Source organism: Sylvia atricapilla, chromosome 5 (genome assembly GCF_009819655.1).
Source record: "Sylvia atricapilla isolate bSylAtr1 chromosome 5, bSylAtr1.pri, whole genome shotgun sequence".
In the NCBI taxonomy this organism is placed as follows: domain Eukaryota; kingdom Metazoa; phylum Chordata; class Aves; order Passeriformes; family Sylviidae; genus Sylvia; species Sylvia atricapilla.
In genome coordinates, this window is record NC_089144.1 from 63,150,870 (window position 1) to 63,171,281 (window position 20,412).

The 20,412-nt window shown below is 42.0% G+C and overlaps 1 protein-coding gene across 6 annotated transcripts in view; it reads left to right on the top strand.

Annotated features, from left to right (window-relative positions):
- The first annotated feature begins 2,629 nt into the window (after nt 1–2,629).
- The window catches only part of CAPRIN2 (caprin family member 2), a 32,227-nt gene continuing 14,444 nt past the window's right edge, over nt 2,630–20,412 (top strand). For 3 of the 6 annotated variants that reach the window (XM_066319761.1, XM_066319762.1, XM_066319764.1), the window contains exons 1-9: nt 2,630–3,466; nt 5,158–5,220; nt 8,303–8,389; nt 10,292–10,530; nt 11,874–11,956; nt 13,847–14,008; nt 14,504–14,547; nt 15,874–16,716; nt 17,598–17,639. In XM_066319761.1, the coding sequence (XP_066175858.1) occupies nt 3,218–3,466; nt 5,158–5,220; nt 8,303–8,389; nt 10,292–10,530; nt 11,874–11,956; nt 13,847–14,008; nt 14,504–14,547; nt 15,874–16,716; nt 17,598–17,639 (1,812 nt within the window). In that variant the 5' untranslated portion in view covers nt 2,630–3,217. The remainder of the gene's footprint in view (nt 3,467–5,157; nt 5,221–8,302; nt 8,390–10,291; nt 10,531–11,873; nt 11,957–13,846; nt 14,009–14,503; nt 14,548–15,873; nt 16,717–17,597; nt 17,640–20,412) is intronic. The other 3 variants (XM_066319763.1, XM_066319766.1, XM_066319765.1) reach the window with 3 other exon arrangements.

Consider the following 20,412-nt stretch of genomic DNA (forward strand, 5'->3'; position numbering starts at 1 on the left):
TCCTTTGATTTTAAATATTGATTTGGCTTGTATTTTTGAATTTTCCCAATGATTTTTCCACTTTTATGCAAATAATTGTAAAAGTCCACTATAAAGCAGTTTGTCAGCAGTAATTATGATTTACAGAACAGTCCCAAGTGTATGAACATTAATTATGACTTATTAATAAATGCATTAACTGATCATTCATTTTATAATTACTTTTCAAGGATCTAACTCATCCATGTTAGCTTTGAAAAAAACCCACAGAAATCTACTGAAGGACTCTCAGAGCACACTGCTGATCCTAAACACAAGCTGTGTCTTTCTTTTCAGTCACGAAAACTGCCTCACGAAGTGACCTCATTCCAGGAGCCAAGCTTTAAAGAATGGAGACTTTTGATGCACGTGATTAAAGAATTTGACAGACTGAGAAGTGGCAAGATTGTGGATGCCACATGTAGTTGCATAAACCTGAATCTGATTCTGTGATAGTCTGTGAATTCTCCTTATTGTTTGAATCATGAATCATTTACTTGTTTTACTTTTAAAAGCAATCTTTCTTATGTATAACCCTTCTTCTCCAGTTCTCTCATCCAACCCATGTACCACGTAAATATTTCTTGTGTTCTGTAAAACCTGTCTTTGGAATCCTTCCTTACCAACTCACTTATCTTTCTTTCAAAAAGGCCTCTATTTTCATTACTTTCACAACTTTCAGGATCGCTATGAACTTGCCATATAGTTTATTTATTCTTTGTGGTAACGGCCACAAAACCAGAAAGAGAAACCAGATTTCCAGCTTAGCCCTCTGATCTTTGGAAGGTCTCTTTTCTCTAGTCTTGCAGCCTTTGATACCTTCTGCAGCACTGCAGAAGGGGTTAACAGAAGTTTGTTTGTCATTTCTTTTTTGTGTGTATTCAATTCACTTCAAGCGCCTTTACTGGTTATCAGGAGTTTACATGGTTGGGTGGCATTGGGTTGTCCCATGGACAGTGTCTGAGGGACCTGGGGGTGTTCAGCCTGGAGAAGAGGATCAGGGTGGGACCTTATCACTCTCTACAACCACCTGAAAGGAGGCTGTAAGCCAGGTGGGGAGCTGGGTTCTTCTCCCTGCTAACACGGGATGAGAGGATAGTCCTAAACTGTGCCAGGGAAGGTTTAGGCTGGGCACGAGGAATAATTCCTTCACAGAAGGGCTGATTAGAGGTTGGAATGGGCTGCGCAGGGAGGCGGCGGAGTCACCGTCCCTAGAGGTGTTTAAGGGAGGACTGGACGTGGCTTTGGTCTAGTGTACAGTTCAGTCACGGGCTGGCTTCCAATCAAATTGATTCCGTGATTATTAGACGACATTCACATTTTTTGGTTACGTAAGATGACCCACAGTCCCGCAAGTCTGCGGGAGTAACCCTCAGAGTAACCCTTCGGCTGGTTTACGGGCACAGACCAGCGCTGCTCCCGCCTCACGGCTGCGCCAGCCGAAGGCTGCGGCCGAACGGCGTGCCGTGAAGGGGAGGAGGCCGCGGGGATCCCGTCGCCCCGGGAGGACGGAGCCCTTGTCGTGGGGCCGCTCAGGGAGCACTGTCGTGACAGGCTGCTGCGATAGGGGCGCACCGCGCCTTCGCCGTGGCCATGCGCCGAGCCTCTCCTTGGCGGAGCGCACATGGCCGGCGGTCACACCTCACGTCCCTCCCTCACCACGCGGGTGGCAGGGCCATTGTCCCCGGGCGCCCTCTTCCCCGCCAGGGGCATCGCCTGCAGGAGCACCAGATCCAGCCGAGACATTGACATCTCACTCCGCGGGGAGCCCGCAGCACCCGCACACAGCTGCCCGGGGGCACGGCACGGCACGGCACGGACGGCCCGACCTTCACGGAGCCGCCCCGGCCCCGCCCTGCCGGCCCGGCGCAGGGCGGGCAGCTGAGGCGGCGCCGGCCATTGGGAGGCGGGCGGTGACCGGCGCCCAGCCGCTCCGCCCCGCCGCTATATGAGGCGAGGGGCGGGCGGCGGGGCGGGCCTGAGCGTGTGTGGGCAGCGAGGTGAGTGCGGAGGCGGGAGCCGGCCGGGAGCGAGCCGGGCGGTGCGGGGCTGCCGGACCGCGGGCCCCGCAGGCGCCGGGAGGAGGAGGAGGTGAATCCCCTGCAGGAAGGAGCCGCTGCTCCTCTTTTCCCCGCTCCCCTCAGAGAGCCGTGGCGGCCGTGCCCTTCTCCCCCCGGGAGGGGCTCCGTGCCCATCCACGGCGAGGAGGCAGGAGGTGGAGGGCTCGCCCCGGCTCCCCCGGCGGCGGAGGCTGTCCAGGGGAAGGGCGGGCTGTGCCCTGCTCGCCCGCCGCGGGGATGTGGTGCGGCCTCCCCGGCGGCGGGCAGGCAGAATTGTGGTGTCATTGCTTGCCAGGAGCAGGTGGCCGTGAGTAGTTGGAGATGAAGGTGGCCGGGTATCTCTTGCAGAAACTCTCTTCTCAAGGTTACAGCCCCTCCCATGGAGGCCGGTGTTCTGCCGTGGCACAGGCACGTCTTTTGGATGGGTGTAGGCAGGGACCAGTTCCTCACGAAGAATGACGCTGTTGTAACTAAGCTGGCTGTTTTCTTTATCCAGCGTGGGGTTTTTGGTTGCGTTTTTTGTGTGCGTATATGTTTTTGTGGGATTATTTTTTTTTAAAGTTGTTTTTAGGTTCTTGGTTGGATTGCCGCGGAGGTCATGAAAGGGTAAAACTGATTTAACGGGGTTGAGAAGAAGAGGGGCTATACCTTCAGGCATGCCACTTCTACATTTTCATTCAGGCTGCAGCCCGGATGCCAGGCTGGCGGCGTGATTTGCAATTGCTTGCTTGCAGTTTTTTCCCCTGTGGGCGATGTGTGCAGAAAACCTGCCTAGTTTTATATGGTCACTATATTGGGTTTCTGGAATTGTCCCCTGTGCTGTCTAATTCTGCCTATGTAAAGGATTTTTGGTGCCTGGATGGGTGGGGAGGCTCCATCCACGGCGAGGATATTCTTCATATTCGAACAATATGAAGTTTGCGTTGCTTTGAAATTCTTGCTACAGATATTTCGAAAGGGAGGGAGAAGCGTGGAAAAATCGTGCTCGGTAAATTGTGCTCGGTCCTTCGCGAGGCTCAGTTTCGTGGCTACATATTCCGAGTGTGTGATGTGACAAGAAAAGCTGTCACTTGAAAAAGGGGGGAGCAGGACGTGAGAGAGCTAAATAAAGGAGTTTCTTTGCAGCTCCATCCATTTCAATGGTGCAGCTTTCCCAAGCCCCTTTCCATCGTCCATCATCACCTTCAGGCGGGTCGGAGGAAGGGGAGGAGAAGAGGATGAAGGCGGCCAAGCAGCAGGTGACCCCGGCTGGGGAGAGCCCGGCTCCAGCCAGCCCCCTGCAGTCGGCGCTGAGCACGGCGGCCTCTCCTTCCCAGGCGTACGAGACCTACATCGACAACGGCCTCATCTGCCTCAAACACAAGATCAGGAACATCGAGAAAAAGAAGGTAACTTGGTTTTCTTGCCCGTGGCACCTTATTTAAGCTGCCCGTGGGAAAGCGAATTGCCTTTTAAGTGATATTTAATGTTATTTCCGTTATTTTTTAATAGCTGGAATAAGGTTATGTGTGGATATAGAGAGCAAATATTTGTTGATCAGAACTGAAGATGCTTCTCTAGAGCAAATCAGTTCAGAACAAACTTGGATCTGATTTAAACGTTGTTTATAGTCTTGCAGAAATCTTTCACCGATTCTATGTGTCTGATATTAATTTAGATGTCACTTGTTTGTAAAACTGGTAGTTAGAGCAAGTGTTTCCTCTGACAGTGGAAATGTCTGATTATATTAAATATGTATTGCCCTTTACTTTGCGTAAATATTTGACTTAGGTATTTTAAATAGAGGCAAATGTAACTGACTATAAAACTTCTACGCAGAAATCCTGCAAAATTTGATCTCCTGTTTTTACCTGTGCTTTTCTAAGGCTGGGTGGCATTTTTCAAGCAGTATTAAGTAAGCATAATAACTGAGATAATGATACACCTAAAACGTTGTGGCTGTGGCTAGTCAGACTTCTGCACTCTAGGGCTTTTCATTTGATTGGCAAGTGACTGAAGGCTGTGCGCTTGGTATTTGAGAGAAATGTTATTTTCTCCAGGGTAAAATAAATAATGATGCTGTTGCTTTCAGTGCTGCATTTGGACTACAAGTAAAGCAATTGTGTGAATACGTTGTGCTAGTCTAAATGTCTGAGAAGCTTTTAGTTATGTCTTAGGGCAAGGGGATAGAGTATATTAGGCCATGTGCTTAGGGGACTTGACCCTCCTGCAGGAGATGCAGTATTACTGCTGTCTCATGTCATGCATCATGCTGTAATTTTGGATAACATCAGACAAGCATGTTTCCTTTGTGGGATTAAACAATTTTGTGTTGTATTCTAATTCTGTCCTAGAAAGTGACTTCTTGTCAATTTCAATGCTACCTTTGATTTTTACGTGAATTTGCAATATGACCTCTTCAGCATATAAATAAAAGTGTGACTTTACTAAAATGAGTAGAAAGTATTCCTGGTATTATGCTCCTGGAGGTACTGTGTCATTGAAGCTCTAGACAAACAAATGGAATAGTATTTGAGCTGATGGCAGTGAAGTCACCTTTCCTTAAAGAAGTTTGCAATACCAAATAGTTTGCTTTTGTATTGTTTACATCAGCATTTAGAGACTGCTTTGGTATATCGGAAATAAATATTATTTCTTCACTGAATACACTTGTCCACTTTCTCAGGGAACAGGGCTATAAATTTTTGATGTAACTAAAGCCAAATTTTTGAAAGACATAACAAGGATTATTCAAGGATAATATAACTAAATTCCAGCCTTGACTTGGGAAAGCTAAATACGCCTAACTTAAACAAGGACACTGGATGTTTTTGAAGCCAGTTAAAGATCGTTGTATTAGTAGTTCTTAAATGAAACAAAAGTAGCAAGTTAGAACTGAAAGATCAGTGGTAGGGAAAGGAAGTATGCAGTCCTGCAGACTGAAATTGCCAAATCAAAGGTATAGCAAAACTGTGTTCCTTTCTCCAGGAGCAGGAGGTAGTAGAAGGTTTTCTCTTCTATGTTACAGGATTTCACTTATATCCCTTATTTATTTTTTTACATTGATTTCTGTGTAATGTTTACTTTGAATTTTCTGCAGCTCAAACTGGAAGACTACAAAGATCGTCTGAAGAAGGGAGAAGCCCTCAATCAAGACCAGTTGGTAAGCTTGCTTTATTCAGGAGTGGAAGGCTCAAAATCTTCTGATATGGCAGGAAGGCTGAGTTACTGAAGGAGCTGAGGGTGTTTTTACAGAAGCAGTGCCTAAAGGCTTGTGAAGGTATTTTTCACAAAACCAAATTAACATTCAGCCTGATTACCAATAATTTGTTGAGCCCACAAGCTCACTCTCCTGTTTTAACCTTCATGGTGTTCCCTGAAGTAATAGGAAATTCCTGTTTATCTTTGCTCTGTAGACTTTCAGCTTCAGTGCTCCTGCACCTCTGTTTCTTAACGAGGTATCTGTGTGCAGCTGATCTATATGGCATTGCAGGGTTAGAAGCCAAGCCTCAAGAATTCTGAGGTGGCTAATTCATCCTCCTGATTTCTTCATTAGCAGCTATTACTTGAAATTGCCTGTTGTCTGCACAGTACTCTTGGTTATAAGTAACTGTTAATACAACTGACAGTACTGGCTGTTTGTTTTTTTTGTCTTGGTCTGGAATGGCTTCTAGATCTGAAGCCTGAAAGCTTTAGTAGAGCTGTGTAGCAGTGTCAAATAATTCAAAGTCTCTATTGCTCTAGTAATCTAGGAGTCACATTTTTTAAATGTAGTGGGCACATGCTAAAGAGTAATTGTCTGATGAGAGGTACTGATACTTCAGTGATATGGCTGATCCTGCTAATGAACCAGCTGGAAAAATATCCTTGATTGCTAACTTTATCACAGTACAGCAGTCTGAGAACACAAATTCTATTTTCTCACTGTGAATCATTTGTAAAAGAGTTAGACATAAGTGGGATAAAAGGGGAAAATGGTAACTTCTTAGAAGTAGAGTAAACCTGTTGGAGTAAATTGCCATTTAGTACTTAATTACAAGATCTGAAGTGGTCTCTTGCCATTTCAAGTGCAAAAGTAAATTAATTAAATCTGATGGTTTGGAGTAGATTGATGACCTTTCAATACCTCTCAACTCAGTCTTTAATCAGGTGGACAAGAAACTTTTGTATTTAGATCATACGTGTTCTTCACAATCTGTTTGCTGCTGTGAACATGAGACTATTGAACAATGTTCTGTAAATTGGAATGGTCTTTTCAATATATTGACTACTTTGGTATATGCCCTGGACTGTGAAAAGCTGTTAGCTGACATTGTTTGGAAAATGGCATTAACTTGGTTACTGGGTTTTAGTATTCCTAGCTGGGCTTCACTTCTTAAATTTTAGTACCTTCATCCCAGTTTCTGGAGTTTCTTAGACTACTAAAATAAGTAGATTCAGTCTGACAACTGGTAGTTAGACTGTTCAGGTGACTACTGTAGAAGCACATATACACTTAATATTTAATTAATATTCTTGTGAAGTCCCCTGCTTCAGTGGTTAAGATACAGAAATAGTGCATTTGTAACTTTCAGATGCATATTTGTGGTATATATACAAACTGAAGCTGAAATAGAGCTTAATAGATCTGAACACCTAAAGAAACCAACTGCTTATAATACAGTGGTGCTCTAGTGATGAATGATGTCATCTATAGTTTTAATTTTCTCACACAGAGGAAGAAGTGTATGTCTGGTGATGAACTTGTTTTGCAAGCAATTTGGATTAAGGTGTAATTACTTATGGTGCATGCTTGCCATACCTAATGTGTGTGCTAGCCTTACATCAGGAAACATTTGTTTCAAAAATGGGGAGCTTCCAGCAAGTTAAATGCTCTTATTGTGCTGTTTTGCAAGCTGAGCAGATTTTCCTCGGTGCTGTTCTTCCAGCATGCTGTTAATGAATGCTAATAACAGGTGTGACAGAAGAAAGCTATTGCTTTCCTGTGGGCTGAGGTACAGCCTGTCATAAAAGCCACGGTAGCTGTTCTTGATGCTTTCAGGTGGGGAGTTTTACTCTGCAATTTGCATTGTTAAAAGCATAGTTACTGTAACCTGACTAGTAAATTGTTGGTGTTAATTGTGAGTCTTAAATGTGTGGGCCCTGGATTCTTAAAAGTCCTTCTCTCAGTGCTAAGTGAATTGCTAAATAGTACTTCAGAGCTGCTTGGTAAATTGTGTGAAGACTACCTAAACTACCACGTGAGAGCACTTTGTGTTGAGCAGCATTTAGTCCTGGTAGTGTCTCATATACCACAAACAAGTGAAAAAAGTAACTGAGCAATCAATCTGAACCAATGAACATATAACTTGTTTTCCTGTGGCTTAGGGGAGTACATATGGAATTTGCAGATGTCCCAAATCTTATTTGGGACAGTAGATTAAGCTTTTGTCACTGCGCTGGTGAAACACTAACTGCTGTGAAAGAGCTTTATAAAAGTAATAAGCTTGTTCTAGAAAAACCTGTGATATTGTGTCAGGAGCAAAAACTAACTGAGTGTAAAGCACACGTGAACAACTGGAATTAAACTTGCTACTTCGCTCCTTGTGGTGTGAAGATAGGGGCAGTATGTTTCAACTATAGCATTTTGCTGTCTTCAGAGCAGTCAAGGGAACTTAGAGAAATTTACTGGCCCATTAAAAATGGGTTATATCAAAATGCAGTTAATAATCTATTGCAGTTAGTATTTTTGAAGACTAGCCAGTTAAATACTGGTTAAAGCCATTAGTGAAGACAGGAACATGGCTTCTTTTGTGGACACTAAATTGGAAGGTTTTTTTTCTGGAAGTATGACTTGCCTTGTATGTTTCTAAAGCTGGTACAAATTTTCTGTCAAGGCATTTGGTTAAGCATGGGGGTAGAAGATCTGTGCTAAACGTCTCCTGTTTTCCTTTCAGACTTTCAGACCATCTGATTTTAGACAGCTATTTACCTCTGATTGCCAGGACCTATATAGGCAAACTTGTAGGATACCTGTCTGGTGGTGTGAACTGGCTTTGCACTGCATCTCAGACAGTTATTGGTGAATGATATTTGCAACTCAAGTTGAAGTACCAGCTACAGACACAGTATCTTAAAAAAGCTACGGTTTCAGAAAAGTACACACTAAATGACTACTTCACAAGGAGAATTTCAAGTACAAGGCATTTGAGTTGCAATCAGTAGTCTTAAGCATGAAAAATACATGTTTATCTATTCCTTTGCAGGAGGCAGTAGAGAAATATGATGAAGTAGTGCACAACCTGGAATTTGCCAAGGAGCTTCAGAAGACTTTTTCGGGACTTAGCCAAGATGTAAGTATAACTGCTCTTCTCTATATTGTAGCTGCAAAATTTGTGCTGCTTCTTTAATGGCTATGCTTCTATTCCAGTACACCCCATACTAGGAAGCTCCTGTCTTGTATCTCTGGAGCAGTGAAGCCTAGGCAGAAACTGAGGAGCAGTAGATTAAGGAGAACTGATTGGTACTTGTTAACCAGTTGTCCTTTTCGGATCACTTGGTAGCCAAAGGCTAGAGAAGATTCAGTGACTCTTTTGGTGGGCCCCTGAATGGCTGGGGCCTGGAAAATGAGACCTGTGAAGAGAGCCTGGAGCAACTGGGCTTGCTGGGGCTGGTAAAGTGAAGGCTTGCCAGGAGATGCACTGTTATCCTTCTGACAGCAGATACTGAAAGGGTGGAGCTGGGATTTTTGATGACAGATGTGGCAGGAGAAGTAATGATCATTACTTGAAATAGACTCCAAAGAGGTAGGAGGAAATGGTCACTCAGTGGGTGATTAAACATTAGAAGAACGCTGCCTAGGGAAGTGGTAAAATCTGTCTTTGGATTTCTTCAACACCTGGCTGCACAAAGCTCCAAGCAACCTGATCTTGATTTACTGTAGCCTTTCTGGAGGCTGGGATAGACAATGTCCCAAGATCCCTTCCAAACTGAGCTTTTTAATGCCTCTGGTGAGGGAAAATGCTGGTGTTAAATCATTTTGACTTCAATGAGAAGTACATCCCTCAGTAAAATTTAACTGAAGCTAGTGGAGTTTGCCACTTAATCTGCCATAGATGTCCCTAATTGTGGCAAGTCAGAGATATAGTACTTTATTTAGGTCTTTGTTCAGGATTTAAAGCATTACATATGTTATTTTTATGCAAGCAAGTATTTTGTCTTTGGAGAAACTGGTCTCCTGGCTCGAGCAAATTCTACACTTATGGAAGATTTGATCCAAGGTAATGGCAGGGAAGCTAAACATGATTAGTCACTGCTCTGGCATTATTTCTCTGCCTCCTACAGAATGCTGAATGACTGGTACCCAGTGACCCAGTGCAAGTGCTTTTTAGTAATCCAGCATTCTACCACTTCATGCTTGTTCTTGAACTTATGCTGTATTTAAAGGTTAACCCACCTTGTTTTTAATTTGGTTCTGCATCTGCTGGTATGGATTCTACAGCCAATAGCCATTACTGGAACACTAGGGGCCATTCTGGCAACAGCACCCTTGCATCTTTTTGCAGTGTGTGTAGGGAACAAAATTTTTGTAGGTCTTGACACATATTGAGGTGTTTTAAAGTCTGCAGTTACTTGGATAGCTTCTGCTGGGGAGTTCTATTAGTGCATGATGAGAAACTTGAATGCATATTCTGTCTGTGCTCTGAAGCTCATGTTGCTTATTTAATGAGTGTTTCAGTCTTCTGCCAACAGAAATAATGATAGGATTCTGCTGTATGCTTTAAGCTGGACTATTCAAAAGTGAAGAGCAGTTGTCTTACCAGGAGAAACTTGAGACAATTTCTGCCTCTCTATCTCTGTGGTAAATGTTAAAGGTCAGCTAGGCCTGGATTGGTGCATTGGTTTCAATCCTATCAATTTCTTTAAAAGCTGCTACGATAAAACAGCTAGCAGGCATCATCAGGGTCTAGAAATCACAGAGGTTTATCACAAGTAAAGCTACCAGTATCCAGTTTGACTGAAAGTTAGATGTGTAGACAATTAGTAGATAAATGGGGAGCTCTTCCAAAGGAGGAGCTTATAAGATTCTGGATAGCTGAAGAGTTAGGAGCTTCTGTTATTTAAACAAAATTAATAGTTGGTTTCCTCATTGTAGGATAATCAATACACCTCATTGCTTCCTCCTAGAATCTTGTTACTATACAAGATTAAACACACTAAATTGTGTTTAATTGTTGAATTTTGCCTTAAAATAGTTGCTGAAAGCACAGAAGAAGGCTCAGCGGAGAGAGAGTCTTTTGAAGCTTGAAGCAGAGAAGAAAAAGCTACGTACAATACTTCAAGTCCAGTATGTGCTGCAGAACTTCACTCAAGAGCATGTTCAGAAAGATTTCAAAGGTGGTGTGAATGGTGCAATATACTTGCCTTCTAAAGAACTAGACTACCTCATAAGATTTGCAAAACTGACGTGTCCAGAAAGAAATGAGAACTTGAGGTAAGTTCAGTGGTTTTTGTCTAATTAGTATGCTTCATTTGTTGTGGTAAATGTCCTCTATTTGATGCTGCCATGTCTTTAAATACCATGTTTTGGAACATTAATTAAAATTCTCTTCAGTACACTTGCTGTAGACTGAGATGAAGAATGTAACAGATTTACCTCACTAGGAGCATTTTAGAGAGAAGCTGTGGTAATTACAGCCTCAGGTGCAGGTTACAGACAGACTTTGCTATTTTATGTCTCCCTGTAGCAGGGAGGCTAGTGATGTGCTGCTTCTGAGGTTTCACTGTTCATGAAGTGAAAGTGCAATAAAATCTGAACTTTCTGTATTCCATTTACATCGATGATTCAGATGTGCTTCTTTATTCCCGAGGAATGTAAGATGGAGTTCCTGAGGTGCTCTTGCTGTTAGCTTCAAAGTGGTTTTAAAGCATTGCCTGAAGTTTTTGATACCTCTGCACTAAATGTAATGCATGTCACCAGTTGTCAACAGAGGTAATACCAGTATCAGTGCTCATGTGGCACTGCTCTGGTGCTGTGATGGCTCATGCTTAGTGTGACAGCCTGTCTGGTAGGGTAGGTAGTGCAGCAAGAATTGCATTTGAATAAGGAATTAGTAGTTATAAGTAGGTGATAAGGTGAGACACTTCATGGATAAGTCATGTTTGAATATGGACTGATTCTTTAAATGCCTCAAAATCTAGTCGCTTTCCATACGCTAGGCTTGCCTAGTCTTTGCTCTTCAGTTAACTACTTCCAAAGAACAGCTGCTCATAAAAAGCTACACCATATGAGTGTCTCATCCCAATGAAGTCACTTTGTTTCTAGTTTACTCTTCTTGTATTACTTCTACATGAAGCATAATCCTTTCCTTTGGGATACTGTGTTTCATTGCAGCAGACTGCAAATTCCATCTTCTGGGGAAGGTGGATCTTGGACCTGTAGCACAGTTTCCCAGGAGCTGCTGGTTAGTGAGAATGGCAGCTATTGTTGGTTGTACCAGTACAAATTCATCTAGTGAATGTGACCAGCTGATTAAACAGCAATTGTTGCCCTGTTTGGGAGTCCTGGTTTGGAATGAAATTCAGCCATGTGGTCTTGTGGGACAGCACTTAGGATCTCTATATTGGCCAACAAGAAAGGGTTTGCTAGGTTAAATCCTGTGCAGACAGACAGATGAATTGCTTCCAGTCATTTCGGGGCTCACTATTCACTTTGTATATGCAGCTTTGGTTTGGAAGGCTGGACATTAGTGAATGTCATAAAATGAGAAGTATCGGAATAGTGTGGCACTTCATCTTGGCTATGATTCTACCTGGTAATACTGTCATTTGTTTTAGTGTTGAAGATCAGATGGAACAATCATCTCTCTACTTCTGGGACCTTCTAGAAGGAAGTGAGAAACCTGTGGTTGGAACAACATGTGAGTGTCTCACCTAGAGAAATACCTTAAAGATCTAAAATTTGTGTGCTTGTTAAATGTCTTAAAACCAGTGAATACTTGTGGAAGGCTACCAAATTAAACACTTGCAAGTGATGTGTGTGTTTTGGTTTTCCAAGGATGAATGGCTGTTCCTAGTTCAATTAAGTACAGGTCAATCATAATGCCGTATGCTTTTATTCTCCAGTCAAGATTTACTCTTCAGTGTACTAGTATATTTTTGAGGAATAATGATGGTAGCAATTCAAAACCTGATGCATAAATACCTTACAGAACAGTGGGAAGCTTTTTGTACAGTTATGTGCAAATGGGTTAAACTTGGAACAGTTCCCAGCCATGAAATGCTTAGTTGGGTACACTGATGCATTACGAAGCTTCTCTGGTCCTGGACTGAAGGTTCCACAGCATTGAAGAGTCTTCTTTCTTTATAGGAATTCTAGACTCATAACTGTTGTCTCCCTACAGTGCAGGGCACCACACTAGGGAAAGGTAGTCATTAATGGAACTGCTGGGATCTCTCATCATGGACAGTGCAGTCTTTCTTTGATGTAGTGCAAGTGTCCTTACTTCTCAAGCATACCAAAATCTGTGGGACTCTACAGATCTTCTTACATTTGTGGCACAGTTCCAAAATCCCTGGTTGTAAGCCAACATACACATTGTGCTCCTATTTACAACTTGCTTGTGAGGAAACTGTCCTTAATTAAATTGTAGTGTCTTTCCTATTGCAAGCAGCCCTTGCTTGCTGTGTTTATGCCAGTCTTGTAGCAGCTGTGGCAGGAATCTTTCATATGTTAGTGATAACAGTGCTGAAACTCTTAGAACAGAGCATTAGTGTGCCCTGTTTAACTTCCACATACAGGTAACTGAACTGACAATTAGGTGTTCAATCTTTCCATGTAGTTCTGGACAAACTGCAAGCTTGGATTGCTACAGGCTGGTAACCTTAGCCCTATATCTGTTGACATGAATAGATTGTTTATCAGTATCTCTATCCCTTTAGTGTCAGTCTTGGATTCCTTTGTGTGCAAGCTAGACTTCAGATAAAGCTGTTAGGTTGTTTTATTGGCATTCATTGCCTTGGAAGACAGGGTTTTTTTATAGCCATATTAAATCCTAGCTACAATTCTTGTTTGTGTGGTTATCACTGGTAGGAGTGATGTTTCACTGAATGTTCTTCCTGTTCTCAAGGCTGCCCTGTTTCCAGCTGCTCTGAAACAATTTCTAGAATCACTGTTACTTCTGAGGTCTTACTCTCTACTCTAAGCTGCTGTCTCTTGTTTGCACAGAGAAGCAAACTGGACAGTGCTTCTCAGAGTACACAGTTAAGCTTTTGTTCAACCATGCCAGCTCTGAATCTTTTGCAACTTCAGAGGAGTAAGTTCAGATGGGAACAGTCCTTTGCAATTCCCCTGCTTGTTTCTACAGTTCTTAACTTTTCTTTCTGAGACACCATGCTGTTACCATTAAGAGCGTCTTGTAGAGTAGTTCCATTTCCATTGTGACTGTTTAGCTTTACCTCTGTTGCAGTCTCACATGATTTTACTATCAATGCTGGGTAGCTTATACATGGTAAACAAGGCCCTTTCTATGCATGTGGGAGACCAGGTGGCTCTGTGTTTACCTCATGGGCATTTAAACACAAGCTGCAGTCTTGCCCTGGGATTGCCAAAATGTTTTCAACTGCATTATATTAATCAGTTTAGTAATTTCCTTTACTAAAACGCTTCATTGCCAAGGTTGGTAAGATGTGTGATCTTGGAGAAACCGCAGCTCATATAAAGGGAGGAATTAACAAGTCTTAATCTGTAATCTGAATACCCCTTAATTTCAGAGTTTGCTGTTTTAACTTTATGGGTTTTTACTCTTTAGATAAGCACATGAAGGACCTGTTATCCAAACTTCTAGACTCTGGCTACTTTGAAAGTATTCCAACTCCTCGTACCACTGTGCCAGTAAAAGAATTGGAAGAAGTAACTAGAAAACCTGAGAAAACAAGACATCTGTCAAAAGGAGAGTCTGCCAAAGAACCAGGTGAAATATTACAGAGTTCAATTTTTATATTGGTGTTGGGAAAGTCTTGAACTGAGCTGACTTTCCATAGCTTGGTGCTAAATCTAATGCTTTGCTGTAGCTTACTTGCAATGTAGTAACTGAAATGGAGCCTGCAGGGCTTGCAGCCCTATTTTAGCTTATAATGTAGGAAAAACATTAAGTCATAGTAATAGAATGATTTTTGCCTTCTGAGTGAGTTGAAGATGCGGGAACTGTCTGGTGTGTAGGGAATGTTACATAATACGGTAACAAGATTATGAAAACTATAAAATGTTTCTTGTTTAAACTTCTGCAGCTGTAAAACTTGGAAAATAAAAACTCACCAACAAACAGCATGTTGAATGGCAAGCTGAGCTGTAGAATATCTGTTTTAGGAAATTGGTACTACTATTTAAATAGATTTAAAGAGTTGCTACTATTTGATCTGCCTTTATGTATTTGATCAGTTGAAAACAATTAACATCCTTTCTCTAGAATCCATTATGGAGCTTATGAAATCTGAAATACAGCCACAGGAGGTAAGGTACTCTACTGTTAATTGCTTGCCTTTAGTATTGTGATTTATCAGATACATAAATGCTTTTCTGCAGCCCTTTTTTAAATTTAAAAAGGGAGTCTGAACAGCAGTCTAGGTGTTGCTTGATGTAGGAAGTGTTAAAGATTTGGTTGTATTTCTATTTTTAACCCCAGAGTTATGGCATCTGGGGTTTTATTTTGGAATAAATTGAGCAGGATTGCATGAAGCAGTATAGTACTTTAATGCTCTAGCACTTTCCTGAATAAAACAAAGCATCAGCCTTTAGAGTGGAAACACTGATCTTTTGTGTGCTGTGGAATAGCGAAAATACACATCTGCTAAAGCTTTCTGTAAAAGCTAAGCTTGTTGCAGTAGGCTTGACATTCGTGGCATTGAAAATTATGTTGGTCTTACTCTGATTTGTCAAGAAAGTAGGAAACCCAAGAGGGACTTGCGTACAGGGGTGTGTGGACCTGTTTCAGCAGCTCTTCAGACTCCTGAACTCAAGCTGTGATTGTCAGTAGCATAGAAATCATTACATCTAGTTCAAAAGCTGGGGAAGGGTGTCTTTTTCCAAGGGGAAATCCTGTTTCTTAAAATGCTTGAATCCCTGTTTCCCAGCTATCCCACTAGAGGGTGTACTCTAAAACAAGTTTTTGTAACTTACTGGTTACCTGACTCTCATCTGCTGTCTAGCCAGAAAAAGGATCTCAGCCAGCAAGCCTTGTACATTATTCACTTCATGTATTTACTTCCCGTTCATGACCAAGTAGTAACTTAGAGAAACTTAGGACATCATCACTGAACTAATTCACTGACTCTAAACACAGCCTGCAGTTGAAGTCCAGTGGTACTATACAAGAGTCTGGTGATATTTTAGTATTAAAGCTCCACTAAGAATGAAGGTTATACTTGGTTACTGAGTCTAATGTTTTGGGCTCCTTTGCAGAATGTCTGCTATTATAGTACCAGAGCTTTTTAGGGGCTTAGAAGGAGAATTAGATAAAAATCACAATTGAACTTGATATTGTCACTGCCTAGGAACATGGGGTAGCACTGAGGATAAGGGCAGTAGATTCACTCTGCTGGGTTTTACTTGTGCTGTTCAGCACTGTTCCCTGTTTCTCTGTGGCATGCCAAGCAAAGCTAGTCTGCAGTGTTGTAGGATAAAGCCATGGCCACATAGTTTCTATGACTAGTGCTTAGACTGTCTAGGCTCTGCTTTTAGTCAGCAGTTTTCAGTAGCTGGGTGACCTAATTTAACTGACCTGAACTGCAGTAGCAAAATGTGTTCTTGGGAGCCATTAAGTTTCTTTGGTCTATATAGTTTCTCAACAGGCGTTATTTGCCTGAAGCAGAATACTCTGTCAAGAAGAAGCCAGAAGAGCCCAGATCTTGGGAAGCCGAGTGTGCTAGAAAACAAGAACCTCCAAAGTCCTGGGAGATGCTTGTTGATATTAAAGAGCAGGAACAGAAGCAGAAACAAGAGACTCTAAAGCCTTGGGAAGCTCGTGTTAGACAGCAAGAACAAAAAAGATCAGACTCTCCAAAGCCTTGGGAAGCTCGTGTTAAAGACGAGGAACAGAAGTGTGAGTCTGCAAAGCCCTGGGAGACCCGTGTGGAGGAGGAGCAGCAGAAGAAGCTTGAAGCGCCAAAGGCATGGGTAGCACGTGTCCGAGAGGAGCAGGAGTCTCCCAAACCCTGGGTAGCAAAGGTCAGGGAAGAGCAGGACCAGAAGAAACAGGAATCGCCTAAGCCATGGGTAGCAAAAGTTAGGGAAGAGCAGGAACAGAAAAAGCAGGAGTCCTCAAAACCTTGGGTGACCAAAGCTAAGGAAGAACCAGAAGAAAAGCAGGACTCTCCAAAACCTTGGGTAACCCAAACTAGGGAGCAACCAGAACCAAAGCCAGACTCTATGAAAACATGGGAAGTGCCTGTTAGGAAAGAGCCAGAGCAAAAGAAGCAGGAGCCTGTGAAGGCTTGGGCTGCACATGTTAGGGAGGAGCCAGAACAAAAGAAGCAGGAGACTCGAGAGGCTTGGGAAAAAGCTGACAGGCAGCAGCAAGTGTCATCACCGCAGTTACAGAACCCTCCGAAGTCCTGGGCAGCTGCCAGTATGGGGCCAAAGGAACAGATGGGGCCAAAGAAGTTTGATATGGAACCCAAAGAAGTGAGTTGGCTTATGTAGTATTATCTGTCATAAGCTTTTGACATTAGTGTATTGGAGTAAAGCCACCTGTTAGTAGAGGTGTGTAAGGTGCATCTGGTAGGCCGGTATTTAGACTCACATTTCTTTCTTTTGGGGAAATAATTCTGGCAGCTAAAGTTTATATTTGAATAGCAAGATGGTTTGCTTTGCTTTTTACATCATCACAGTATGGCTGTTTGAACCTCGAATAACTGCTTTTTGCATAAGACAGAAGAATTAACTTGGTTCATCTGTAGCCATTGGCTCTGGCCACTGTTAGCTGTACAAAGCAGGTATGACTCATCCAGGGATCAAATACTTTGTGGCTGCATGCAAATAACACTTCAGTAATTTTTAGGCTTTTGATTAAAATAGCTGCTGATTCAAGAGAGATCCAATGTCTAGATCAAGCAACACCAACTGTACAGGGGCTTAAATATGCATTTCCAGATGAATGCATAGACCATATTGCTGTCCTGGGAGTCTAACAATAGCATAGTGTTAGAAATGTAAAATGAAAGCCATTGCATGGCCTACAGCTGAACAGACTGCTACCCTTTGGGCACATTACCTTCTTTCTCACCTGTGCTTGGGTAGCAACAAGGCTGATCACTGTCAAAACAGATAACTGAGCTCTGCTATGTCTGCCTTAGGTCACTAAAAGAAATGTTAATCTAAAGGTAGACTACAGGAAGAAAATATGGGGAATTGAGCAGTTCTCTGTACACAGTGTGGTCACCACTGCTGCCTTTCAGCAAGGAAAGCAGGGACCAGTACATCCCATGTTACTCATGACAAATGATTAAGCTTGTATCTTGTCAGTGAACTTGGCATGACTGAAAAATGGGTGTTCTTGTGCCTAGAGGCGGGACCGCAAACCGAAGGTTGAATATGAGATTAAAAAAGTACGTAACCACACAGCACTGGGTAACAACATGGGATTAAGGTGTTACAGCTTGGTCCATCTTTACACTCAAACTGAGTAGAATCTTGTGCCCACTGGTGGTGGTGGTACAAGTGGAAAAACTGGTTGCCTCACTAAACTCACTGAGCACAAATAGGTGTGCACCCATCTATTTCCAGTAACTGAAACTAAGTACTGGAATAGTCTCCAGCACTTATGAGATGCCTTGGAATTTCTGGTGTCAGACTACCTTAAATGTAAGATGCTTCCTGATGAGATGCTTCCTCTTATTTTTACATGGGGTAGAAATGGCTGGCCTAAGTGGTTGAGAAAACTGCTGCAGTGAGTAAAGAGGAGAGAGTCTCCAGTCACCTGGAGAAACTTGCAAACTCCTTCAGAATCTCCCTAGTAGTGTGCAGGTGTGCAAAATTGCAAAAATACTGGCAAAATTAAACTAAATGCTGGAATGTGAGATCACTGAAGGGGGATTGCTGAACTAAGTAAACAAAGCACGTTTTAAAGTATTCAAACTTGGATTTACGTAGACCATAGGAAAGCAGCAGTTGGCTTTATTTTTGCCTAGTAGCTATTGAGAAATCCTAATACCAGAACTATATTGAATGAGTAGAAAACAGTGTGCTGTCAACGAGTTTCCATAACCAGTTTTTAAAAAAAGACATCTTTGACTTGAGGTGCATAAAAAGAACAATTAAAACTATGTTAAACTTTTCAGATAAGTAAGGGGAAGAGAAATTCTTATCTGAAAAGAGGCAATGCAGTTCTCTAGCTGGGTCTGTTTGACTCTGAGAGAATCTATAAATGCTTTTGTGCAGGGATGTAGGCATGGCAGACAAAAGTACCGTGCAACTGATGCTGCCCTCTGAGCTGAAACTGTTAGAGCTCTGAGGTCTTTCCAAAATACTGTTTTGAGATATTAAAATATGCTTGTTTAACTTAATGTACCTTAAGGTACATTACTGAAGAAGCTGAGCCTAAGACAGTCAGGTAGCAGATGTGCAGACCTGTTTGCTGTTCTGTTTAAATATTTAACCGAGTTTGCTGGCCCACAGGTTGCACTGAGCTGAATTTGTGGTCTGGTATGGGAAAGCAAAACAGTTTGGCTTATTCTGTCATCCAGTGTGTCATTTAATTAATACCTGCTGTGAATACTGCTCTGAGTAGAAAGTAGATTTTAATTGCATGGCAATCACTGCTAACAGCTTAGGTATGACCATTCTACCTCATTTAGTACTCCATAACTAACAAACCTAAAGAGGAATTGAAGTCCTGTCTCATAGAGTGAAGTTTCTCTAGTAAATGACATGGTTGAAGTGGTTAGTGTGGCGTGTAAGTAGACCTTCAGTCTCAAAAAAAAATCCAGCTTTAACAGAAGTCCCTGGTATACTGGCATTCTGACTAGCCAAATTCCAAAGTGGTCATTTGCAATGGTTTAACAGGTCCTAGAACAAATTCTAGATGTTTTGCCTCTACCTTCAGTCAATTCTCTGAATGTAAGTCAAGATACCTTTTGCTGAATGTTTAAGTATGTTGAAGTTAAATTTCAGAAACACTTCTTATGACAAATTAGACTCTCAATTTACCAGTGCTTTTCAACTCTAGGGGTTCAAGCAGCATCCAGACTAATGTTAAGTGACTTTAGCATGTACAGGTTTGATCTGAGCCAGACTAATAAGTCAGAGTCTGCTGCTAGTTTTTAATGACTACCAGAAACACCACCTAGTTGTAGGCTAGAAAGAAAGCCTCTTAAGAGTGTCAAGTACCTGCTCTTCTTCAAAGCATCTTTTCATAAAAACCATAAAATCTGAAATAATTCCATTTCCTGATATCTTTCTGTATATGATCTTATATTGCACTAAAATATTGTCGTTTTGAGCTCCTAGCTACCAGCAAAGTAGAAAATCTGTATGAGGTAACTTCACTGCAGCTTCTTTTGGCTGGTGTATTTTAATGTCTATATGAACTAGAAAATAACTTCTATGGAAGGGAAAGTCTCAGTGTTTCAGTCCTAGCTTAAAGCCATGCTATCATATATGTAACACTGCATTCTTGTACTTCTTGAAGTAAAAAATACTACCAACAGAATGCAGAGTATGAGCTGGGGAAGGAGATAAAAGCTCTAGTAAATTGTAAAAACATACACGAATTTTATCATATTTGGAAGCAGAAGTGACAAGTCTTTTCTGCTTCCATGCTCTTGGGGCCTTTCCACCTTTTTTTTTTTTGGTGTTTAATGTACGAGTCTCTCTTATGTGCATAGTGGACTGTCTTAAGGGCTTTAGACCCTGCCAGGCTTGACTTAGTTAGGTCATCTAAAGGTCAAAAGCTTCTGCTACACATTTTCAAACACACAGAGCCAGTTTGGTAGTGTCCTTGTGTCTTAGCAGAAATGGTAGTGTGGAGAAAAGAGGGTAACAAAAGCATGAATCAGTTTAACCCCTAAAGGATTTACTATGACAGTGAGTGCTGTAAAGTTAAGACTTCTTGTAAGTGAGGACTAAAAGTGATGGGCAGAAAGATCTAGATTACCAGTAACTTAATCTATAACTTGATGAGATTAAATTAATTCAACTGTATCTTTTGTCCTACACTTCTATCCTTAAAAGCTGTAGTTACTCTTCATTATTGGACACTATAGCAACATAAACTTGCATTTAACTGGTAGGTAAAGGTTGTGCTTGTGCAGCAGAATTTCTAATTAAGATAGAGCTGTACAAAGATGCACTCTTTTAACTATAGAATAAAGTAAAAGTCCT